Source organism: Oncorhynchus tshawytscha, linkage group LG06, assembly GCF_018296145.1.
Source record: "Oncorhynchus tshawytscha isolate Ot180627B linkage group LG06, Otsh_v2.0, whole genome shotgun sequence".
Taxonomy (NCBI): Eukaryota; Metazoa; Chordata; class Actinopteri; order Salmoniformes; family Salmonidae; genus Oncorhynchus; species Oncorhynchus tshawytscha.
In genome coordinates this window covers 8,337,482-8,364,275 of record NC_056434.1, presented here as the reverse complement: position 1 = coordinate 8,364,275, position 26,794 = coordinate 8,337,482, and the positions used below count along the sequence as shown (strand labels likewise).

Sequence of the window (26,794 nt, the reverse complement as noted above, 5' to 3'; positions counted from 1 at the left end):
AATCCACATTACACACACAAATATACAGCACCCCTGGTGCCACTGAAATCTCTGCTCCGTGTTTTTTATAGTAAACACGGAGCAGATAATGGTTGAAAAGATTCCCCGTGTTTGAGGTGTTTTCATATAGTCTTTAAAAGAAACAATCTTAGTCCTATTTAAACGGGACATTTGGTGTAAAAATAAAAATAAAAGAGCGTAAAATCTCAGTTGTCTTTGCATTCATACTGCTTTTGAATGAGGACTCAACTCTCTTTTGCCAGTTCACTTGACCTAATATGTGGTCCGAGTCCTCTTTGCATTCACATTGCTATGTTTACAACGCAACCAAGATCTTTTTCCTAAATGCATTCTGGGTTTTTACAAAGTGCAGGACAAGCCAGTAGGGGGCTGGTGGCACACAGTGTGTTGTAGATATGTGGTAGTGGTGGAGTAAGGGACTGGTGGCACACAGTGTGTTGTAGATATGTGGTAGTGGTGGAGTAGGGGCCTGAGGGCACACAGTGTGTTGTAGATATGTGGTAGTGGTGGAGTAGGGGCCTGAGGACACACAGTGTGTTGTAGATATGTGGTAGTGGTGGAGTAGGGGCCTGAGGACACACAGTGTGTTGTAGATATGTGGTAGTGGTGGAGTAAGGGACTGGTGGCACACAGTGTGTTGTAGATATGTGGTAGTGGTGGAGTAAGGGACTGGTGGCACACAGTGTGTTGTAGATATGTGGTAGTGGTGGAGTAGGGGCCTGAGGACACACAGTGTGTTGTAGATATGTGGTAGTGGTGGAGTAGGGGCCTGAGGGCACACAGTGTGTTGTAGATATGTGGTAGTGGTGGAGTAAGGGACTGGTGGCACACAGTGTGTTGTAGATATGTGGTAGTGGTGGAGTAGGGGCCTGAGGACACACAGTGTGTTGTAGATATGTGGTAGTGGTGGAGTAGGGGCCTGAGGGCACACAGTGTGTTGTAGATATGTGGTAGTGGTGGAGTAAGGGACTGGTGGCACACAGTGTGTTGTAGATATGTGGTAGTGGTGGAGTAAGGGACTGGTGGCACACAGTGTGTTGTAGATATGTGGTAGTGGTGGAGTAGGGGCCTGAGGACACACAGTGTGTTGTAGATATGTGGTAGTGGTGGAGTAGGGGCCTGAGGACACACAGTGTGTTGTAGATATGTGGTAGTGGTGGAGTAGGGGCCTGAGGACACACAGTGTGTTGTAGATATGTGGTAGTGGTGGAGTAGGGGCCTGAGGACACACAGTGTGTTGTAGATATGTGGTAGTGGTGGAGTAGGGGCCTGAGGACACACAGTGTGTTGTAGATATGTGGTAGTGGTGGAGTAGGGGCCTGAGGACACAGTGTGTTGTAGATATGTGGTAGTGGTGGAGTAGGGGCCTGAGGACACACAGTGTGTTGTAGATATGTGGTAGTGGTGGAGTAGGGGCCTGAGGACACACAGTGTGTTGTAGATATGTGGTAGTGGTGGAGTAGGGGCCTGAGGACACACAGTGTGTTGTAGATATGTGGTAGTGGTGGAGTAGGGGCCTGAGGACACACAGTGTGTTGTAGATCTGTGGTAGTGGTGGAGTAGGGGCCTGAGGACACACAGTGTGTTGTAGATATGTGGTAGTGGTGGAGTAGGGGCCTGAGGGAACACAGTGTGTTGTAGATATGTGGTAGTGGTGGAGTAGGGGGCTGGTGGCACACAGTGTGTTGTGAAATCTGTGAATGTATTGTAATCTTTCAAAATGGTTTAAACTGGCTTAATCCTGCTTTGGCAGCAGCTAATGGGGATCCATAATAAAAACAAATACAGAACCAATCAGAATGTGTTATCGGACAGCTACTGTAGATATACCTACATCCATTTGAGAAGCTAATAGATTGCATTTAGTTAAAATATGAGACATAAATAATGGTAATCAGAAGATACTATTAACAATTAACTGTTTGATTAACTTAATAAATAGCAATAGAATAACTGCAGATTAAATAATGCTGTAATTGAAAATTGTCCACCCAATATATGCTGCTGTCCCTTTAAGAGCTAGAATAGATTTTGTACCCCATGTTGTGATGTTGTCTTCTCACACTATCCAACCCCCACAATCAATAAACAACCAATGAAGCTCTCTTAGCCTATAGTTCACATATTGGAAACAAATAATCTGAACTAAAAAAAAACTCCACATTTTGGAATTTCTGTGTGTCCTTGACAATCGCTAATCAATATCCAATGTGAGGGGTTATGTCAGGGAAAACGGTGTTGCAGTAGTCTAGTGTGAGGGGTTGTGTCAGTAGTCTAGTGTGAGGGGTTGTGTCAGTGGTCTAGTGTGAGGGGTTGTGTCAGTGGTCTAGTGTGAGGGGTTTATGTCAGTGGTCTAGTGTGAGGGGTTGTGTCAGTGGTCTAGTGTGAGGGGTTGTGTCAGTGGTCTAGTGTGAGGGGTTGTGTCAGTGGTCTAGTGTGAGGGGTTGTGTCAGTGGTCTAGTGTGAGGGGTTGTGTCAGTGGTCTAGTGTGAGGGGTTGTGTCAGTGGTCTAGTGTGAGGGGTTGTGTCAGTGGTCTAGTGTGAGGGGTTGTGTCAGTGGTCTAGTGTGAGGGGTTGTGTCAGTGGTCTAGTGTGAGGGGTTGTGTCAGTGGTCTAGTGTGAGGGGTTGTGTCAGTGGTCGAGTGTGAGGGGTTGTGTCAGTGGTCTAGTGTGAGGGGTTGTGTCAGTGGTCTAGTGTGAGGGGTTGTGTCAGTGGTCGAGTGTGAGGGGTTGTGTCAGTGGTCGAGTGTGAGGGGTTGTGTCAGTGGTCGAGTGTGAGGGGTTGTGTCAGTGGTCTAGTGTGAGGGGTTGTGTCAGTGGTCGAGTGTGAGGGGTTGTGTCAGTGGTCGAGTGTGAGGGGTTGTGTCAGTGGTCGAGTGTGAGGGGTTGTGTCAGTGGTCGAGTGTGAGGGGTTGTGTCAGTGGTCGAGTGTGAGGGGTTGTGTCAGTGGTCGAGTGTGAGGGGTTGTGTCAGTGGTCTAGTGTGAGGGGTTGTGTCAGTGGTCTAGTGTGAGGGGTTGTGTCAGTGGTCTAGTGTGAGGGGTTGTGTCAGTGGTCTAGTGTGAGGGGTTGTGTCAGTGGTCGAGTGTGAGGGGTTGTGTCAGTGGTCGAGTGTGAGGGGTTGTGTCAGTGGTCGAGTGTGAGGGGTTGTGTCAGTGGTCTAGTGTGAGGGGTTGTGTCAGTGGTCTAGTGTGAGGGGTTGTGTCAGTGGTCTAGTGTGAGGGGTTGTGTCAGTGGTCTAGTGTGAGGGGTTGTGTCAGTGGTCTAGTGTGAGGGGTTGTGTCAGTGGTCTAGTGTGAGGGGTTGTGTCAGTGGTCTAGTGTGAGGGGTTGTGTCAGTGGTCTAGTGTGAGGGGTTGTGTCAGTGGTCGAGTGTGAGGGGTTGTGTCAGTGGTCGAGTGTGAGGGGTTGTGTCAGTGGTCTAGTGTGAGGGGTTGTGTCAGTGGTCGAGTGTGAGGGGTTTATGTCAGTGGTCTAGTGTGAGGGGTTTATGTCAGTGGTCTAGTGTGAGGGGTTTATGTCAGTAGTCTAGTGTGAGGGGTTTATGTCAGTAGTCTAGTGTGAGGGGTTTATGTCAGTAGTCTAGTGTGAGGGGTTTATGTCAGTAGTCTAGTGTGAGGGGTTTATGTCAGTAGTCTAGTGTGAGGGGTTTATGTCAGTAGTCTAGTGTGAGGGGTTTATGTCAGTAGTCTAGTGTGAGGGGTTTATGTCAGTAGTCTAGTGTGAGGGGTTTATGTCAGTAGTCTAGTGTGAGGGGTTATGTCAGTAGTCTAGTGTGAGGGGTTATGTCAGTAGTCTAGTGTGAGGGGTTATGTCAGTAGTCTAGTGTGAGGGGTTTATGTCAGTAGTCTAGTGTGAGGGGTTATGTCAGTAGTCTAGTGTGAGGGGTTTATGTCAGTAGTCTAGTGTGAGGGGTTTATGTCAGTAGTCTAGTGTGAGGGGTTATGTCAGTAGTCTAGTGTGAGGGGTTATGTCAGTAGTCTAGTGTGAGGGGTTATGTCAGTAGTCTAGTGTGAGGGGTTATGTCAGTAGTCTAGTGTGAGGGGTTATGTCAGTAGTCTAGTGTGAGGGGTTGTCAGTAGTCTAGTGTGAGGGGTTATGTCAGTAGTCTAGTGTGAGGGGTTATGTCAGTAGTCTAGTGTGAGGGTTTATGTCAGTAGTCTAGTGTGAGGGGTTATGTCAGTAGTCTAGTTTGAGGGTTTATGTCAGTAGTCTAGTGTGAGGGGTTATGTCAGGGGAAACAGGGTTACAGTAGTCTTGTGATCCACCTCTACACAGTTGACACCATTCTGGAATAATCTGGCCCTTCTTTGGACACTGTGCTAACAAACCTCCAAACGAGCTTCAATGCCGTACACTACTTCCGTGGCCTCCAACTGCTTTTAAATGCTAGTAAAACTAAGTGCATGCTCTTCAACCGATTGTTGCCTGCACTCTCCCACCCACCTAGCATCACTACTCTGGACGGTTCTGACCTAGAATATGTGGACCAATACAAATACCTAGGTGTCTGGTTAGACTGTAAACTCTCATTCCAGACTCACATTAAGCATTTCCAATCCAAAATTAAATCTAGAATCGGCTTCCTATTTCGCAACAAAGGTTCCTTCACTCATGCCACCAAACATACCCTCGTAAAACTGACTATCCTACCGATCCTTGACTTTGGCAATGTCATTTACAAAATAGACCCCAACACTCTACTCAGCAAACTGGATATACAGTGCCATTCGTTCCAGGTCATCTATAAGTCTTTGCTGGTTAAAGCCCCACCTTATCTCAGCTCACCAGTCACCATAGCAGCACCCACCCGTAGCACGTGCTCCAGCAGGTATATTGCGCTGGTCACCCCCAAAGCCAACTCCTCATTTGGCCGCCTTTCCTTCCAGTTCTCTGCTGCCAATGACTGGAACGAATTGATTTTTTTTTTTTTTTTTTAAATAAAAAATAAAAAATAAATAAAAAATTATCGCTGAACCTGGAGTCTTATATCTCCCGCTCTAACTTTAAACATAAGCTGTCAGAGCACCTTACCGATCACTGTACCTGTACATAGCCAATCTGTAAACAGCACACCCATCCCCATATTATTACTTACCCGCTTGCTCTTTTGCACCCCAGTATCTCTACTTGCACATCATCATATGCACATCTATCACCCCAGTATTAATGCTAATGTTACAGCTTTCTTCCGTTGAAAGAGAGTCGGACCAAAATGCAGCGTGGTAAGTTAGATACATGTTTAATGATGAAGAAAAAAACAAACAAAACCTAAACAGTCTATCTTGTGCACGCACGCACGCACGCACGCACGCACGCACGCACGCACGCACGCACGCACGCACGCACGCACGCACGCACGCACGCACGCACGCACGCACGCACGCACGCACGCACGCACGCACGCACGCACACACACACACACACACACACACACACACACACACACACACACACACACACACACACACACACACACACACACAGAGACATGAACAATCACCCACAAACACACAGTGAAACCCGGGCTACCTAAATATGGTTCCCAATCAGAGACAACGATAATCACCTGACTCTGATTGAGAACCGCCTCAGGCAGCCATAGACTTTACTAGACAACCCTACTCAGCCACAATCCCAATACCTACTAAAACCCCAATACAAAAACACAACACAAAATAAACCCATGTCACACCCTGGCCTGACCAAATAAATATATAAACACAAAATACTAAGACCAGGGCGTGACAGCTAAATTGTAATCATTTTCTCCTCTAGGGCCTTTTTATTGCCTACCTCCCTACTCTTCTACATTTGCACACACTGTACATAGATTTTTTTTCTATTGCGTTATTATTGACTGTACGTTTGTTTATGTGTAACTCTGTGTTGTTGTTTTTGTCGCACTGCTTTGCTTTATCTTGGCCAGGGCGCAGTTGTAAATGAGAACTTGTTCTCAACTGGCCTACCTGGTTAAATAAAGGTGATCTGGCCTACCTGGTTAAATAAAGGTGATCTGGCCTACCTGGTTAAATAAAGGTGATCTGGCCTACCTGGTTAAATGAAGGTGATCTGGCCTACCTGGTTAAATGAAGGTGATCTGGCCTACCTGGTTAAATGAAGGTGATCTGGCCTACCTGGTTAAATGAAGGTGATCTGGCCTACCTGGTTAAATGAAGGTGATCTGGCCTACCTGGTTAAATGAAGGTGAAATAAATTAAATTAAATTAAATAGCCGCTTTGCGTTCACATTGTCCTGCAAAAAAATGGAACAAAACTGCGGAATTCAAGCGAACCAAACTCACACCACCTCTGGAGATGGTCTCAGTTCGGTTCACTTCAGGGGGCTCTTTGGATGGGTCTGAGTTCCTTTGGAGTGTTCACACTGCACACAAAAATTCAGCAAACCACACTGAGTTCACATAAATTGGCTGAAAGGGACAAAGTTTAGAGCTTTATGGCGTGCATTTACTGTTCACCATACTCATCATCCTCATCATGCTCATCCTCCTCCTTGTCATCATCATCCTCATCATCCTTCTCCATGTCGTCATCATCTTCCTCCTCATCATCCCCCGTATCATCTTCATCCTCGTCTTCATCATCTTCATCCTCATTATCAAATTTTTGTAATATCAACACAGCTGTAAAGTACACTGAACAAAAATCTAAATGCAACATGCAACAATTTCAAAGATTTTACTGAGTTACAGTTCATTTTGAGGAAATCAGTCAATTGAAATATATTCATTAGGCCCTAATCTACGGATTTCACATGACTGGGAATACAGATATGCATCTGTTGGTCACAGATACCTTAAAAAATGGGCCTCACAATGGGCCTCACAGTATTTTTGTGCATCTAAACTGTGTATCAATAAAATTATATTGTGTTCATTGTCTGTAGCTTATGCCTTCCCCATACCATAACCCCACTATCACCATGGGGCACTCTGTTCACAACGTTGACATCAGCAAACTGCTCACCCACATTACGCCATACACATGGTCTGCGGTTGTGAGGCAGGTTGGAGGTACTGCCAAATTCTCTGAAACGACGTTGGAGGCAACTTATGGTAGATAATTGAACATTCAATTATCTGGCAACAGCTCTGGTGGACATTGCAGTCAGCATGCAGTCAGCATGCCAATTGCTTTTGTTGCATTGTACTGGGACAAAACTGCACATTTTAGAGTGGCCTTTCATTGTCCCCAGCACAAGGTGCACCTGTGTAATGATCATGCTGTTTAATCAGCTTCTTGATAATGTCACACCTGTCAGGTGGATGGATTATTTTTGTCACGTGCGCAATGAACACAAATTCTATCGTGTTCATTGTCTGTAGCTTATGCCTGCCCCATACCATAACCCCACCGTCACCATGGGGCACTCTGGTCACAACGTTGACATCAGCAAACTGCTCGCCCACATAACCTTACAGTGAAATGCTTACTTACAGGCTCTAACCAATAGTGCGAAAAAAAAGTGTGTGTGTGTGTGTGTGTGTGTGTGTGTGTGTGTGTGTGTGTGTGTGTGTGTGTGTGTGTGTGAAGAAGTATAAACAACAGTAAAAAGACTTTTGAAACAGACAAGGTTAGTCTAGTATGTACAGACAGACACCGGTTAGTCAGGCTGATTGAGGTTAGTAGTATGTACATGTAGCTACATACAGACACCGGTTAGTCAGGCTGATTGAGGTAGTACATGTGTACATGTCAGGCTACATACAGACACCGGTTAGTCAGGCTGATTGAGGTATGTATGTACATGTAGCTACATACAGACACCTGTTAGTCAGGCTGATTGAGGTAGTATGTACATGTAGCTATATACAGACACCGGTTAGTCAGGCTGATTGAGGTAGTATGTACATGTAGCTATATACAGACACCGGTTAGTCAGGCTGATTGAGGTAGTATGTACATGTAGCTATATACAGACACCTGTTAGTCAGGCTGATTGAGGTAGTATGTACATGTAGCTATATACAGACACCGGTTAGTCAGGCTGATTGAGGTAGTATGTACATGTAGCTATATACAGACACCGGTTAGTCAGGCTGATTGAGGTAGTATGTACATGTAGCTACATACAGACACCGGTTAGTCAGGCTAATTGAGGTAGTATGTACATGTAGATATGGTTTAAGTGACTATGCATATATGATGAACAGAGAGTAGCAGTAGAGTAAAAAGAGGGGTTGGTGGGTGGCGGGACACAATGCAGATAACCCGGTTAGCCAATGTGCGGGAGCACTGGTTGGTCGGGCCAATTGAGGTAGTATGGCAAGGGACAAATGCTCACGAACAAGGATGTAAACACATTTGTTCCAAGAATTTGAGAGAAATATGCTTTTTGTGCGTATGGAACATTTCTGGGATCTTTTATTTCAGCTCATGAAACATGGGACCAACACTTTACATGTTGTGTTTATATTTTTGTTGTTTAATGTATGTCATGATTCGACTAAATTTGCACATAAAAATGTTGTTGGAGAACCTTCCTAACATTAGTTTGAATGACAAACGTATTGTCATAATGATACTACCGTGCTAAATGAATGAATGAATCTATCAGAGCAGTGGTTCCCCCTCAGTCTTGGTCCCAATTCATCCCTGCTTGTCGCTTTATCACGGGTTTACAAATATATCACAAAAACACCTCACAACTGTGTAATAAATGACATCCCAAGAAACCCAGGAGTCGCCCTTTGAACTTAACAGTCTACTGGGATGGGTCAAGGGTCAATGAATTCAAGATACATGGCCTCTGCTATCATGGATGAGCGTAAATTAAATACGTTTACGTGGATGTCAGGAGGGCCGGGAAAGGGGGGGGGGTTGGAGGAGGGAGTGGAGGAGTTAGCAGCAATACTCACACAGCATCTTGGTGACCTGGCGTCGCCGGGCTTTCTGCTGCTGGCTGCGGATGTTGCAATAGCTGTTGCGGCTTGTCTCAGCCTCCATCACCTGGAGCATCTTCTCACGTTTGAGCTGCAGGCCGATGAGCAGGTAGAGAGCGCTGATGGTCAGCATGGGAAGCATGAAGAAAAGCAGGGTGGTCACTTGGATGGTCAAGTTGTACATCCAGCGGGGCTTGACCAACGTACAGATGGCTGACTCTGGGATTTCCTTCCTGGCGGTGCCCCCTTCTGCCGACTGCAGGGTAAAGATGCCGTGCAGGCTGGTGTTGGGCACAGCACATAGCACTGAGATCCCCCACACGGTCATAATGACCCGTTTGGCATGTGTGGGCGTCACCACGTACTTGGCGCGCAGAGGGTGCACCACAGCGATGTAGCGCTCCACGCTGAGCGCCGTCACATTGAGGATGGAGGCGAAGCAGACCGTCTCGAACAGGAAAGTCTTAAAGTAGCAACCGCCCTTGCCCAGGAGGAATGGGTAGTTCTGCCACATCTCGTAGAGCTCCAGTGGCATGCCCAGCAGCAGCACCAGCAGGTCAGACACTGCAAGGCTGAACAGGTAGTAGTTGGTGGGCGTGCGCATAACCTTGTTGCGAGCGATGACGATGCAGGTTAGCAAGTTGCCAAACGCGCCCACCAGGAAGATGAGCAGGTAGGTGAGGCAGATGGGGAGGAAGACAGAGGAGCGCAGAGGGCCCAGGTACTTCTCTAGATACTCCTCCTGTGTCAGGCATGCATCTACCAGCCCCGCGCTGCCGTTCAGGTCAGAGGTCAGGTTGCCACACATCCCCTCCTGTGGGCAGTCCCAGCTGTCAGCGGAGGAGCAGTTGTACCTGGATGTCATCCTGTTGAGATACAAAGCCTGCAGAGGCAAGACATTTATATTTTATTTATATTATTTATATTTATATATTATTTTCTGTAACATGCTCTTGTAGTGATAATACAAGTTAGAGTCCCTGCACTAAGCAAAAAGTTATTTAGTAAAATATAAAGTGCAGGATCATAAAAGGATATAAAATCCAAATGAATATGTTGGTAGTATATGTGGACGTAAATGGCTGCCCTCTGTTGATAGTGTCTGAATGTGTGATTATTAATGTTGAACAGAATAATGTTCCCAGCATTTTGCTATAAGGATTTTCCCGAAACAGACAGGGTGAAAACTGAGAGTGGCTAAACTCTAATTACTGGCTGTTTAAAGCTCAGTGGGGGCGATTTAAAGTTTCTGAGAAACTTGACCTTTGTCCTGTATTGCAGGGTTTCCCAAACTCAGTCCTGGGCCCCCTATGGGTGCATGTTTTGGTTTCCATCAAACAAAACTTGATGGTGAACTGGTTAATTGAATCAGCTGTGTAGTGCTAGGGCAACAAAATCGATGTGCACCCATGTGGCCCCCAGGACCGAGTTTGGGAAACCAGGCCCCAATGAACATAAATTACACTGAATTATAATTTTTTGTTAATCTTAAATTTAAAAAAAAGACACAGCTAGCACATTTGGTTCCTTGGCAGTTGTGGGAACGTATGTTTTTGGTTTCACATTGGTTGTGGGAACGAAGCCATACACGTCCTCAACGTACGTTTTTGGTTTCACATTGGTTGTGGGAACGAAGCCATACACGCCCTGAACGTACGTTTCCCTGTTCTGGGGACGTTTATTTTTAGGTTGGAGGGATGTTCTGAGAACGTTTTACTCTGGTTACTTGAATGTTTTAATTTAATGCACTGAGAACAGAAATTCTTGGTTATTTAGAAGTTTCCTTAAAACTTTCACAGAGTGGTTTCAATAAGACTTAATAACACTGCTAGCTTAATGTCTTCTTTTTATTACTCTAAGCACATACAGGACACATGGAAATTCATTTACTTTATTAAGCAGTAACCATGAAAACACATGTATTTTTTATATAGCGCTTGTTTGATTATGTGTTTGCCATCAGGACTTGTCCACACTCCAAAAATTGCTGGGTTAGAAACAACCCAATTTGGGAAAATATGTGACAGAACACACGTTGAGATATTTGATCTCAGCCATTTGGGTCACAAACAACCCACTGTTTTCTTTAAGTTGGGTTGTTGATGCTGGTTTATTGAGTTATGATCCAACCGGTCAGATCAGAACACTGGAGATGTGGCTTAGTAGGGAAGTGGCTTTCAGATAGTTATTTTTGGCACCCCATTAATATAATTCCTATTAATCTGTTCTGTTGTATTGTCAAAACATGTTAAGGTTGAGCACTGACATTTTTGTAGCTTTAATAAGGCTTACACAAGTGTATGAGTTCCTTAAGTGCATATGCATATCACAATGTTGGGATAGTAACCACTTTGTTATAATATATATATTTTTTATAAGTTTAGATTAAAATGTGTGGTTTGGCTTTCAGATAGGTATGTTTGTCCACCCGTGAGAGTAAATGTCTTTCCTGTTCATGTTATGTTTGTACACTGCACATTGAACTCTCACGGGTGGCCAAAAATAACTATCTGAGAGCCACGGCCGTACTAAGCCACACTAGTCTTCTGATCTGACCCAATGGATCATAGAACAATAACCCAACTAAGTGACTCAACTGGCTGGGTCAAATATAACCCAGTGTTTGTTCTGTCCACTATTTACCCAGTGCTTTTAACCCATGATGTTTTCAGAGGGAAACAAGGTGCTTTGATCCAAACCAGGCCTGGCATTAAAGTATATTAGTCAGTAATTGTACTACATTACTACATGTGAGTTCATTGAATACAAATGAGCTGTAAGTGTTCGGGTGGTCGGGCCAACTACTCACAATCAACTGCTTGGACAACAACAGCTATCCAAGTCTCATCTGTGTCAATACATGTGGGTTTGATGAAAGCCCAACGGAGCATGACTGTGATCCCTGCACCATGCACCTGACACTCACCCCAGGTTTTTCCACTACTCTTCCTGGGTATATTGGTTTTGAATGGCTTGCCAGATTAACACAAACCACCAAAGTTAACGTCACTCAGGGGTGTCTCTGAACGTCATCTGAGGTCAGCGCCAGGCAATAGATGTCATATAACATTCTAGAGAGGATCATAGAGACTTGCTCCGTCTAGGAGCTGGCCAATCTACAGCATATAATGTATACAATACAATATAATGCACTTGTTAATAGCTGGGGGGGGTTGGCTCTATATTGACAAGTCAGAGCAAGGAGCAAAACAAACATACGATCCCCCTGCAGTGACTCATATCTGATCAAGGAAAGTCCATCATCAAGCCCCTTTGAAATGACAACCCAGAGGAAGTTAATCAAATGCGTTTGAGGACGACATCAAAGAGAGGGAGGAGATGGGTATAAACAGAGGAAGATTAAGGACATGGTGAATAGACGCAGAAGAGAGAGTCCACATTGATAATCAATTAACATCCAATTAGACATGAATGATTTGGTTTTAGGTGTTTGAAAACAAAACATGAAAATCAAATCAAATTTTATTTGTCACATACACATGGTTAGCAGATGTTAATGCGAGTGTAGCGAAATGCTTGTGCTTCTAGTTCCGACAATGCAGTAATAACCAACGAGTAATCTAACCTATCAATTTCACAACAACTACCTTATACACACAAGCGTAAAGGGATGAAGGATATGTACATAAACATACATGAATGAGTGATGGTACAGAATGGCATAGGCAAGATGCAGTAGATGGTATCGAGTACAGTATATACATATGAGATGAGTAATGTAGGGTATGTAAACATAATATGAAGTGGCATTGTTTAAAGTGTCTAGTGATACATTTTTCCATACATTTTTCCTTTCTTAAAGTGGCTGGAGTTGAGTCAGTATGTTGGCAGCAGCCACTCAATGTTAGTGGTGGCTGTTTAACAGTCTGATGGCCTTGAGATAGAAGCTGTTTTTCAGTCTCTCGGTCCCAGCTTTGATGCACTTCTACTGACCCCGCCTTCTGGATGATAGCGGGGTGAACAGGCAGTGGCTCGGGTGGTTGTTGTCGTTGATGATCTTTATGGCCTTCCTGTGACATCGGGTGGTGTAGGCGTCCTGGAGGGCAGGTAGTTTGCCCCCGGTGATGCGTTGTGCAGACCTCACTACCCTCTGGAGAGCCTTACGGTTGTGGACAGGATGCTCTCGATTGTGGATGTGTAAAAGTTTGTGAGTGCTTGTGGTGCCAAGCCAAATTTCTTCAGCCTCCTGAGGTTGAAGAGGCGCTGCTGCGCCTTCTTCACCACCCTGTCTGTGTGGGTGGACCAATTCAGTTTGTCCGTGATGTGTATGCCGAGGAACTTAAAACTCTCCACCCTCTCCACTCCTGTCCCGTCGATGTGGATAGGGGGGTGCTCCCTCTGCTGTTTCCTGAAGTCCACGATCATCTCCTTTGTTTTGTTGACGTGGAGTATGAGGTTATTTTCCGGACACAACACTCCTAGGGCCCTCACCTCCTCCCTGTAGGCCGTCTCGTCATTGTTGGTAATCAAGCCTACCACTGTAGTGTCGTCTGCAAATTTGAGGATTGAGTTGGAGGCGTACATGGCCAAACACTCTTGGGTGAACAGGGAGTACAGGAGAGGGCTCAGAACGCACACTTGTGGGGCCCCAGTGTTGAGGATCAGCAGAGTGGAGATGTTGTTACCTACCCTCACCACCTGGGGGCAGCCCGTCAGGAAGTCCAGTACCTAGTTGCACAGGGTGGGGTGAGGACCCAGGGTCTCGAGCTTGATGACGAGTTTGGAGGGTACTAGGGTGTTAAATGCTGAGCTGTAGTCGATGAACAGCATTCTCACATAGGTATTCCTCTTGTCCAGATGGGTTAGGGCAGTGTGCAGAGTGGTTGCGATTGCTTCGTCTGTGGACCTATTGGGGTGGTAAGCAAATTGGAGTGGGTCTAGGGTGTCAGGTAGGGTGGAGGTGATTGGGTCCTTGACTAGTCTCTCAAAGCACTTCATGATGACGGAAGTAAGTGCTATGGGGCGATAGTCGTTTAGCTCAGTTACCTTAGCTTTCTTGGGAACAGGAACAATGGTGGCCCTCTTGAAGCATGTAGGGACAGCAGACTGGGATAAGGATTGATTGAACATGTCCGTAAACACACCAGCAAGCTGGTCTGCACATGCTCTGAGGATGTGGCTGGGGATGCCGTCTGGGCCTGCAGCCATGCGAGGGTTAACCCGTTTAAACGTTTTACTCACATCGGCTGCAGTGAAGGAGAGTCCGCAGGTTTTGGTAGCGGGCCATGTCAGTGGCACTGTATTGTCCTCGAGGCGAGCAAAGAAGTTGTTTAGTCTGTCTGGGAGCAAGACCTCCTGGATCCATGATTGACTTTAGACCCTGCCACATACCTCTTGTGTCTGAGCCATTGATTTCTGACTCTACTTTGTCTCTATACTGACGCTTAGCTTGTTTGATTACCTTGCGGAGGGAATAGCTACACTGTTTGTATTCGGTCATGTTTCCGGTCACCTTGCCCTTATTAAAAGCAGTGGTTCACGCGAATGCTGCCATCTATCCATGTTTTCTGGTTTGGGAATGTTTTAATAGTTGTGGGTACGACATCGCCGATGCACTTGCTTATAAACTCGCTCACCGAATCAGCATATTCGTAAATGTTGTTGTTTGACACATATCCCAGTCCACGTGATCAAAGTCATCTTGAAGCATGGAATCAGATTGGTCGGACCAGCGTTGAACAGACCTGAGCGCAGGAGCTTCCTGTTTTAGTCTCTGTCTATAGGCTGGAAGCAACAAAATGGAGTCGTGGTCAGCTTTTCCGAAGGGAGGGCGGGGGAGGGCCTTATATGTGTCGTGGAAGTTAGAATAACAATGATCCAGGATTTTACCAGCCTTGGTTGCACAATCGATATGCTGATAGAATTTAGGGAGTCTTGTTTTCAGATTGGCCTTGTTTAAATCCCCAGCTACAATGAATGCAGCCTCAGGATATGTGGTTTCCAGTTTACATAGAGACAAATGAAGTTCGTTCAGGGCCATCGATGTGTCTGCATGGGGGGGGAATATATGCGGCTGTAATTCTAATCGAAGAGAATTCTCTTGTTAGATAATGCGGTCGACATTTGATTGTGAGGAATTCTAAGTCAGGTGAACAGAATTTATGTTAATGTTAATGAGTTTCTGTTCTTTATTCTGCAAGAAAATGAAGAAAATAGAAAACTACTTCAAAAAACAGACTCCTATAGCCTATTACAGACAACGTCTGTTGACTGTAATAGGCTATACATATACATTAGCCAGTTTAACGAGTTTCCCCCTCTCTTGCAGGGAATCATATGCATTCTATCAGCAGCACATTGTGTGGAACCAGGCTGGAGAAAGAAATTTAGCTGGCTGCCAAATCAAGCCAAACCATGGCCATGTCAATTGTCCTTGGCATTTCAATTACATTACAGCATTTCCATCATGCCTCTAACAAGCCCTTATTGCTTGCTGCTGCTGTTGAAAGACACAAGATTGCCTGGGCGCTACAGAGGAGACAACACGAGGAGACAACAGAGCAGTGTCCATCAGGCTACCAGATGTTTCACTTAGTGTCCGGAGAATCCAGCATCATAAAAGAGTGATGTCTTCATGTTTCATATTTTATACTGTAAATCCGTTGACATTACTGTCTTAGTAGATAAAAAGCTAAGAGAGGCAGGCATCAACGGCTCAGGACAGACACAAAGCCGTTCGAAACTCCAGCGTAAACAAGATTCTGAGCAATAACATGTTTTCATGAATATGTACATTATGTTCTGTGGGTCATATCCTATAGGCTTTTGATGATAAGAGAAGACAAATCTGACCAACACTGTCGCATGAATTATTCCATTCAAGTTTCTCGTGCCTTTCATTCACTTTAATATCTACCTACACATCATGACCAAAAGTAGGCGGACACCTGGTCGTCGAACATCTCATTCCAAAATCATGGGCATTAATACAGAGTTGGTTCCTCCTTTGCTGCTATAACAGCATCCACTCTTCTGGGAAGGCTTTCCACTAAACGTTGGAACATTGTTGCAGGGGACTTGCTTCCATTCACCCACAAGAGCATTAGTGAGGTCGGGTACTGATGTTGGGTGATTAGGCCTGGCTTGCAGTCAGAGTTTCAATTCATCCCAAAGGTTGTTGATGGGGTTGAGGTCAGGGCTCTGTGCAGGCCTGTCAAGTTCTTCCACACCGATCTTGACAAACCCTTTTTACATGGACCTCGCTTTGTGCACGGGGGAATTATCATGCTGAAACAGGAAAGGGCCTTCCCCAAACGTCTGCCACAAAGTTGGAAGCAAAGATTCGTCTAGAATGTCATTGTCTGCTGTAGTGTTAAGATTTCCCTTCACTGGAACTAAGTGGCCTAGCCCAAACCATGAAAAACAGCCTCAGACCATTATTCCTCCTCCACCAAACTTTACAGTTGGCACTATGCATTGGGGCAGGTAGCATTCTCCTGGCATCCACCAAACCCAGATTCGTCCGTCGGCCTGCCAGATGGTCAAGTCTTATAAATCACTCCAGTTTCCACTGCTCCACAGTCCAATGGCGGCGAGCTTTGGAAATACATTTCATGAAGCTCCCAACGAACAGTTCTTGTAGTGACTTTGCTTCCAGAGACAGTTTGGAACTCGGTAGTGAGTGTTGCAACCGGGGACAGATGATTTTTACTCGCTACGCGCTTCAGCACTCGGCGGTTCCGTTCTGTGAGCTTCTGTGTCCTACCACTTCGCAGCTGAGCCGTTGTTGCTCCTAGATGTTTCCACTTCAAAATAGCAGCACTTTTAGTTGCCCGGGGCAGCTTTAGCAGGGCAGAAATTTGACGAACTGACTCGTTGGAAAGGTGGCATCCTATGACGGTGCCACATTGAAAGTCACTGAGCATTTTAGTACGGGCCATCCTACTGCCAATGCTTGTCTATGGAGATTGCATGGCTGTGTGCTCGACTTTATACACCTGTCATAAATGGGTGTGGCTGAAATAGCCGAAACACATGAGCTGTCGCACACCCAGAGAAAATTATTTTATATAGAGGTGCTGACTAATGGCGAATAAACTATATTTGATTTGTTGTCTTGCCATCGATTACACAGGCTTTGTGACCTATGACTTTGTCGACTCATACCAACACCTCTGTACATAGGGATAATCTAAATACAGGGCATTCAGAAAGTATTCAGACCCCTTCACTTTTTCCACATTTTGTTACGATACAGAATTATTCTAAAATTGATTCAATAATTTTTTTCTCATCCATCTACACACAATACCGCATAATGACAAAGTAAAAACAGGTTTAGCAATTTTTTCTAATTTATAAACAAAAACTACTGAAATATATTTACAGAAGTATTTAGACACTTTACTCAGTACTTTGTCATAGCACCTTTGGCAGTGATTACAGCCTCAACTCTTCTTGGGTATGACACTACAAACTTGGCACACCTGTATTTAGGGAGTTTCTCCCATTATTCTCTGCAGATCCTCTCAAGCTATTTTCAGGTCTCTCCAGAGATGTTAGATCGGGTTCAAATCTCGAAGCCACTCCTGCGTTTTCTTGGCTGTGTGCTTAGGGTCATTGTCCTGGTTTCCTCCAGATGTGATACTGAGCATTCAGGACAAAGAGTTCCATATTGGTTTCATCAGACCAGAGAGTCTTGTAGGTAACCTAGTGGTTAGAGCATTGGACTACTAACCGAAAGGTTGCAAGATTGAATCCCTGAGCTGACAAGGTATACATCTGTTGTTCTCCCCATGAACAAGGCAGTTAACCCATTGTTCCTAGGCTATCATTGAAAATAAGTATTTGTTCTTAACTGACTTGCCTAGTTAAATAGAGGTAAAAAAGAGAATATTTTAGGTGCCTTTGGCAAACTCCAAGTGGGCTGTCATGAGCCTTTTACCGAGGAGTAGCTTCTGTCCGGTCACTCAACTATAAAGGCCTGATTGGTGGAGTGCTGCAGAAATGGTTGTCCTTCTGGAAGGCTCTCCCATCTCCACAAAGGAACTCTGGAGCTGTCAGTGTAACCATCGGGTTCTTGGTCACCTCCCTTACCAAGGCCGTTCTCCCCCGATTGCTCAGTTTAGCCTAGCGACCATCCTTAGGAAAAGTCTTGGTGGTTCCAAACTTCTTCTATTTAAGAATAATGGAGGTAACTGTGTTCTTGGGGACAATCAATTCTGCAGATATTTTTGGTACCCTTCCCCAGATCTGTGCCTCGACACAATCCTGTCTTGGTGCTATACGGACGATCCCTTCGACCTCATGGCTTGGTTTTTGCTCTGACATGCACTGTCAACTGTGGGACCTTATATAGACAGGTGTCTGCTTTTCCAAATCACATCCAATTAATTAAATTTACCACAGATGGACTCCAATCAAGTTGTAGAAACATCTCAAGGATGATCAATGGAAACAGGATGCACATAAGCTCAATTGTGTGTCTCATAGCAAAGGGTCTGAATATTTAAATAAATAAGGTATTCTTGTTTTTTTATTTTTTTATAAATCTGCAAAAATGTCCAAAACCTTTTTTTTGTTGCTTTGCCATTATGGGGTATTGTGTGTAGATTGATGAGGAATTTTTGTTATTTAATCCGTAACAAAAATTCAAGGGGTCTGGATACTTTCCCGAATGCACTGTACATGCAATAGGCCTAATTAAAAGAACAGTGATGGTGGGCAGAGCATTGCCAGCGAAGTTGGAGCAGGAGAGAAAGCTGAACCCCCTCCCAAAAAATTACCCTCTCCAAATCCACTCCACATTTTCACTAAAACCCACTCTGCTCACATCCTCTGATTCCAACCCAGAAAAGCTGCTTTTTAAAACAGTCAAATCATTTTTTGGAAGGACAACTATTTCCCTCATATTTCATAGACATGGAAACACTGAACAGTTACTTTAATCTAGTTTCATTCAAGAGAGTTCTTAGACTTTACATCAATAGGTCAAGATATTACCACTTCTGACTTAAATATAAACTGTCATGACGTTGGCCTGGGGGATAGGTTTATGACAGTCATAAATACCTCTTCACCCCCTTTTCCTCTCTCTACCCTGATGTTACATTTGCAAAACCCTTGGTTTTAACATAGAGATTCTGGGAACTTCAGAAGGTGGGGGGAAATGAACTATATTCTGGTAATCCGACCAACTGAACATATGCGGTGGTACTTAATGAATATGACGTCAGTTCGGTTGTCATCTGAGACATTCTCATCAATGATAAGATGACATAAACTCTACAGTGGAAAGTCTACACATCAGAGTTATCGGATTCACATGGAATTGTTGTTCAATTTAAATGTTTGAATATGAAATTATTTGTGACGGGATGAAATGTGATTTTAGCTTCTACAATGTGAGATGTGGGTTTTCATAAGTTAGGAGGGCTGCTCAATCAGTGGCCCGCCCTGTGAAGGGACATGGGCTATAAAACTTTTCAAACACGCCCTCCTCTCCCTTCCTATATAAAGCCTTGACGACAATAGAACTTCCTGTTCCGGGGATGTAGGACAACGGTCCTATGTCAGAATGGTTCAGATAATAACTACAGAACGAAGCCAACATCAGCGTGAGCTTTGGTTGCGAATGGTATGAACTTTGAACTCTTATTCACTACAGAAGTGATACCTCCTAGCCGTTGAGTTGGCAACCGCAGCTGCAAACGCAGGTTAGGAAGGAACAGACAGAGTATCCCGTCTACCACACAATGACATTACTACAACGTATATAATTGACCACCAGAGACATTCTTCAAAGGACAAAGGACCCGGTTTGGCAACACGCTCTTCCATCTACCACCAACCTACTGAAGCGCAGCTCAGAGTAAATATTTATTGCATTTTCCTTTTCCAAATTGGCGGTAATTTAGAATGCATAAGATACTGTATTTACGATAGCCCAGCTTCTTCCCTTTGTTCCTCAGTCTTCCCACTCTTTCACTCAACCCAGCCCCTTTTGTGTAACAAGCTGTCATATCTGTTCCGCCCGCTAGGGACGTTTTCCTTTATGACGTAATTTGTAATCAAGTTATGATTAATTGTGTGTATGTGTAATTCTGTGTGATTAGTTAGGTATTTAGTAAATAAATAATTAAACCCAATTTTGTATTGCTGATTCAACTTGTTGGCCAGGGTTCATGCAGATAAAATAATTTAGAACTTTCAGATGAGACTGAATTAAGATGACGATTGATATTGACTGCTATTGATGTAAAATATTACTAGGTCTTTAAGAGTTTATTCGGAAGATAACAGCTCTATAAATATTATTTTGTGGCACCTGACTCTCTAGTTAATTACATTTACATGATTAGCTCAATCAGGTGATATTAATTACGGATAAATTATTTTATAGAATAGCATGTCATATCAATTAATCCGGCATAGCCAAAGACACAACAAAACTAATAACAAAAATGAATCTTATTGTAACGGCTCTCTTCTATCTCCTCCTCTGACGAAGAGGTAGAACAAGGGTCGGACCAAAATGCAGCGTGATGATGATTCATGATATATTTTAATGAAGGAAAACCTATACATACAGAAACTACAAAACTAACAAAAATGAAATAATGAAAACCGAAACAGCCTATCTGGGGAAATACAAAACACTAAGACAGGAACAATCACCCACAAAAACACTCACAGAATATGGCTGCCTAAATATGGCTCCCAATCAGAGACAACGAGAATCACCTGACTCTGATTGAGAACCTCAGGCAGCCATAGACTATGCTAGACACCCCTACTCAGCCACAATCCCAATACCTACTAAAACCCCCAATACCACAACACAACACAAAATAACCCCATGTCACACCCTGGCCTGACCAAATAATTATATAAACACAAAATACTAAGACCAAGGCGTGACAGAACCCCCCTAAGATGCGGACTCCCGGACGCACCTCAAAACCATAGGGAGGGTCCGGGTGGGCGTCTGTCCATGGTGGCGGCTCCGGCTCGGGACGTGGACCCCACTCCATAAATGTCATCGTTCCTCCCCCTCGCGTCCTGGGATAATCCACCCTCGCCGCCGACCATGGCCTAATAGTCCTCACCCAGAACCCCACTGGACTGAGGGGCAGCTCGGGACTGAGGGGCAGCTCGGGACTGAGGGGCAGCTCGCGACTGAGGGGCAGCTCGCGACTGAGGGGAAGCTCGGGACTGAGGGGAAGCTCGGGACTGAGGGGAAGCTCGGCACTGAGGGGAAGCCCAGCACTGAGAGGAAGCTCAGGCAGGTAGTTGGCTTTGGCAGATCCTGGCTGGCTGGTGGATCTGGAAGAGTCTGGTTGACTGGCAGATCTGGAAGAGTCTGGTTGACTGGCAGATCTGGAAGAGTCTGGTTGACTGGCTGGAAGATCTGGAAGAGTCTGGTTGACTGGCAGATCTGGAAGAGTCTGGCTGACTGGCGGATCTAGCTGCTCTGGCTGCTCCATGCAGACTGGCAGCTCCATGCAGACTGGCATCTCTGGCTGCTCCATGCAGAGACTGGCAGCTCTGCAGACTGGCAGCTCCATGCAGACTGCAGCAGCTCTGCAGCTCTGGCTGCTCCATGCAGACTGGCAGCTCTGGCCGCTCCATGCAGACTGGCAGCTCTGGCCGCTCCATGCAGACTGGCAGCTCTGGCCGCTCCATGCAGACTGGCAGCTCTGGCCGCTCCATGCAGACTGGCAGCTCTGGCCGCTCCATGCAGACTGGCAGCTCTGGCCGCTCCATGCAGACTGGCAGCTCAGGCTGCGCTGAACAGGCAGGAGTCTCCGGCAGCGCTGGAGAGAAGGAAGGCTCTGGCTGCGCTAAACAGGCGGGAGACTCCGGCAGCGCAGGAGAGGAGAAAGGCTCCGACAGCGTTGAACAGGCGGGAGACTCCGGCAGCGCTGGAGAGGCGAGGCGCACTGTAAGCCTGATGCGTGGTGCTGGCACTGGTGGAACTGGATAGAGAACACGCACAGGAAGCCTGGTGTGGGGAGCTGCCACCGGAGGACTGGTGTGTAGAGGTGGCTCTGGATAGACTGGACCGTGCAGGCGCACTGGAGCTCTTGAGCACCAAGCCTGCCCAACCTTACCTGGCACGATGCCCACTCTAGCCTGGCCAATACGAAGAGCTGGTATGAACCGCACCGGGCTATGCACCCGCACTGGAAACACCGTGCGCTCCATAGCATAACACGGTGCCTGCCCGGTCTCTCTAGCCCCCCGGTAAGCACAGGGAGTTTGCGCAGGTCTCCTACCTGGCATAGCCATACTCCCTGTGAGCCCCCCCCCAAGAAATTTTTGGGGCCGACTCTCAGGCTTCCATCCGCGTCGCCGTGCTGCCTCCTCATACCAGCGCCTCTCCGCTTTCGCCGCCTCCAGTTCTTCCTTGGGGCGGCGATATTCTCCAGGCTGAGCCCAGGGTCCTTTACCGTCCAGTTCCTCCTCCCATGTCCATTTCTCCAGGTGGTGCAACCTCTCCCACTGCAGCTGCTGCTGCTCCTGCTGCTGCTGTTGCCTGTTACCACGCCACTTGGTCCGGGTGTGGTGGGTGATTCTGTAACGGCTCTCTTCTATCTCCTCCTCTGACGAAGAGGTAGAACAAGGATCGGACCAAAATGCAGCGTGATGATGATTCATGATATATTTTAATGAAGGAAAACCTATACATACAGAAACTACAAAACTAACAAAAATGAAATAATGAAAACCGAAACAGCCTATCTGGGGAAATACAAAACACTAAGACAGGAACAATCACCCACAAAAACACTCACAGAATATGGCTGCCTAAATATGGCTCCCAATCAGAGACAACGAGAATCACCTGACTCTGATTGAGAACCTCAGGCAGCCATAGACTATGCTAGACACCCTTACTCAGCCACAATCCCAATACCTACTAAAACCCCCAATACCACAACACAACACAAAATAACCCCATGTCACACCCTGGCCTGACCAAATAATTATATAAACACAAAATACTAAGACCAAGGCGTGACACTTATATTTGGATGTGGAAATGTATTCCACCCCAGAATCAGTTAGCAGGTTAAACCTACTGAAAAAAAGAGTCAATCAATGCTACCACCACCCAAGGCAAGAAATATTTTTTTTTAGAGTTGATTGTCCATTTCAAAACCAAGGGAAACGTAAAGTGATAGCAAAGTTTATCTGAACTACCCCTTTAATCACAGGAAACTGCCAATGACACACATACTTTATCTGAACTACCCCTTTAATCACAGGAAACTGTCAATGACACACATACTTTATCTGAACCCTTTTAATCACAGGAAACTGCCAATGACACACATACTTTATCTGAACTACTGCCAATGACACACATACTTTATCTGAACTACCCCTTTAATCACAGGAAACTGCCAATGACACATACTTTATCTGAACTACCCCTTTAAACACAGGAAACTGCCAATGACACACATACTTTATCTGAACTACCCCTTTTTAATCACAGGAATCCACTCCACGATATCAACCAACTACCCAAGGAATCCTTTCCACAATATCAGACAACTGCCAAAGGAATGCACTCCAAAATATCAGACAATTGCCCAAGGAATGCTCTCCAAAATATCAGCCAACTGCCAAAGGAATCCTCTCCACAATATCAGACAACTGCCAAAGGAATCCTCTCCAAAATATCAGCCAACTGCCCAAGGAATGCTCTCCAAGATATCAGACGACTGCCCAAGGAATCCACTCCACAATATCAGCCAACTGCCCAAGGAATCCACTCCACGATATGAGACAACTGCCATAGAATCCTCTCCACAATATGAGACAACTGCCATAGAATCCTCTCCACAATATGAGACAACTGCCATAGAATCCTCTCCACAATATGAGACAACTGCCATAGAATCCTCTCCACAATATGAGACAACTGCCATAGAATCCTCTCCACAATATGAGACAACTGCCATAGAATCCTCTCCACGATATGAGACAACTGCCCAAGGAATCCACTCCACAATATCAGACAACTGCCCAAGGAATCCTTTCCACAATATCAGACAACTGCCCAAGGAATCCTTTCCACAATATCAGACAACTGCCCAAGGAATCCTTTCCACAATATCAGGAACTCCTGTGAAATAAGAGCATTTGTGGACATAATTATGTTCTCTTTTATTTACTGTATCTGTCACTTCTATTTACCGGTCAATAGGAAAGGGATTCGAAGACAATCTTTCATATGACACTTCATGTGACAGTCCCGTCATCCAATCCCTGTAGTCTGAATTTTTTGTTCTGCTATTTAAACATAGGAATAGCTCTGCCATCTCTGTCAAAATCAAAATCAAATCAAAAAAATCTAATCAAATCAAATGTTATTTGTCACGTGCCGAATACAACAAGTGTAAGACCTTACCGTGTAATGCTTTGGTTACAAGCCCTGAAAACCAACAATGCAGTTCAATAAATAGCATTATAGTCAACAAGTGTAAGACCTTACCGTGTAATGCTTTGGTTACAAGCCCTGAAAACCAACAATGCAGTTCAATAAATAGCATTATAGTCAACAAGTGTAAGACCTTACCGTGTAATGCTTTGGTTACAAGCCCTGAAAACCAACAATGCAGTTCAATAAATAGCACTATAGTCAACAAGTGTAAGACCTTACCGTGTAATGCTTTGGTTACAAGCCCTGAAAACCAACAATGCAGTTTAATAAATAGCATTATAGTCAACAAGTGTAAGACCTTACCGTGTAATGCTTTGGTTACAAGCCCTGAAAACCAACAATGCAGTTCAATAAATAGCACTATAGTCAACAAGTGTAAGACCTTACCGTGTAATGCTTTGGTTACAAGCCCTGAAAACCAACAATGCAGTTCAATAAATAGCATTATAGTCAACAAGTGTAAGACCTTACCGTGTAATGCTTTGGTTACAAGCCCTGAAAACCAACAATGCAGTTCAATAAATAGCACTATAGTCAACAAGTGTAAGACCTTACCGTGTAATGCTTTGGTTACAAGCCCTGAAAACCAACAATGCAGTTCAATAAATAGCACTATAGTCAACAAGTGTAAGACCTTACCGTGTAATGCTTTGGTTACAAGCCCTGAAAACCAACAATGCAGTTCAATAAATAGCACTATAGTCAACAAGTGTAAGACCTTACCGTGTAATGCTTTGGTTACAAGCCCTGAAAACCAACAATGCAGTTCAATAAATAGCACTATAGTCAACAAGTGTAAGACCTTACCGTGTAATGCTTTGGTTACAAGCCCTGAAAACCAACAATGCAGTTCAATAAATAGCATTATAGTCAACAAGTGTAAGACCTTACCGTGTAATGCTTTGGTTACAAGCCCTGAAAACCAACAATGCAGTTCAATAAATAGCATTATAGTCAACAAGTGTAAGACCTTACCGTGTAATGCTTTGGTTACAAGCCCTGAAAACCAACAATGCAGTTCTATAGGTACTTTTGGCTCCTAAACCAACATAATAGTTTAGACGTCACTGAAAGGTTTGATCATCAGAACCATTGAACTAGGCTGAAAATCCAGCTCAATCCAAGAGTAGTAAAACCCTGAATTCCAGGACTAAAATAACTGCTGGGAAATGTGACATGGTCACATTAGTAGCTGTACAAATTCTGGATTGCGTTTCAAGACTTTGTGTGAGTGCCAAAGATCAAGTGAATTCACAGACTGCTGACTTGGTTTGGGAAAACATCATTTCACATTTACCAGAAATAAAACGAGTAGTTGTCATAGTGAGCTTGACTTAACTGTACTGTACCCTGGGGTGAACGGTTGACTAATTGAAGGCGATAGAGCACTCACAAACCAAATCAGCAAAAACCTTTCAGCTTCCGAGTTCAAATCAAGGCAAGGCAATGTTTTTTTTTTTTTTTTATCCTTGAAGAAACTGTTGTCAGTTTGTAAAGGGCATGAGATCTCGATATGATGTCATCGTGTATTAATTGTAATGCCATGACTGGTTTTTATGAAAGCTCTGATAAAATAACGTAATGAATGTGTCATGTAATGAATAATGTGGTATACAATTAAAGCTATGAACAATGTATGAAATAGATTGTTTGTATCACAGTAAACATTGATATATTTATACTGAATTAATGTACGATATATACTGTATTAATGTACCATGCTTTTGACACAAAAAAATCTCTACAAACGTTATCATGCCGACATCATACTGTAAAAACTCCTAAATACATTTGAAAAAATCTAAGAAAATACATCGATGTAAGTTTCTCAGCAAGAATAGTCTTACCTCCTAATTGTTCTGCTTTTCCCACCTTATATTCCTATGATGTCACACAAGTATCTTCTTAAGTAATGACTCTACAGCTCTTATTCAGTCATTTCCTACAGAGTTAAATCTCGCTGGTCAGTTGGTTTTAAGTCCATGTTTGTGAGTGTTCTTTCAGTAACTGTTCTTTCAGTCTGTCACGCGGTGAATATACTCCCCCTGTACGCTCTCTCTCTCTCTCTCTCCTTCCTCTCTGTCCTTCCTCTCTGTCCTTCCTCTATCTCCTTCTCTTTCACTCTCGTTCTCTCTCTCTCCTTCCTCTCTGTGCTTCCTCTCTCTCTCCTTCCTCTCTGTCTTTCCTCTCTCTCTCCTTACTCTCTCTCCTTCCTCTCTGTCCTTCCTCTCTCTCGTTCTCTCTCTCTCCTTACACTCTTGACTCCCCTCCATCTCTCTCTCCTTCCTCTTTCTCTTTCTCTTTCTCCTCTCTCCTTCCTCCTTCCACTCTCTCTTTTTCCTCTCTCCTTCCACACCATCTCCCTCTCCTCTCTCCTTCCTCTCTCCCTCTCTCACTCTCCATCCTCTCTATCTATCTCCTTCCCCCCCTCTCTCTCTCTCTCACTCTCCTTTCTCC

General features: G+C 44.7%; 1 protein-coding gene across 1 annotated transcript in view; it reads right to left on the bottom strand.

Annotated features, from left to right (window-relative positions):
• nmur1a (neuromedin U receptor 1a) overlaps positions 1–26,416 on the bottom strand; it is a 44,325-nt gene extending 17,909 nt beyond the window's left edge. The window contains exons 1-2 of the mRNA XM_024422834.2: positions 26,185–26,416; positions 8,899–9,805 (exon numbers count right to left, since the gene is read on the bottom strand). Of these exons, the coding sequence (XP_024278602.1) occupies positions 8,899–9,787 (889 nt within the window). The 5' untranslated portion in view covers positions 9,788–9,805; positions 26,185–26,416. The remainder of the gene's footprint in view (positions 1–8,898; positions 9,806–26,184) is intronic.
• Positions 26,417–26,794: the final 378 nt, after the last annotated feature.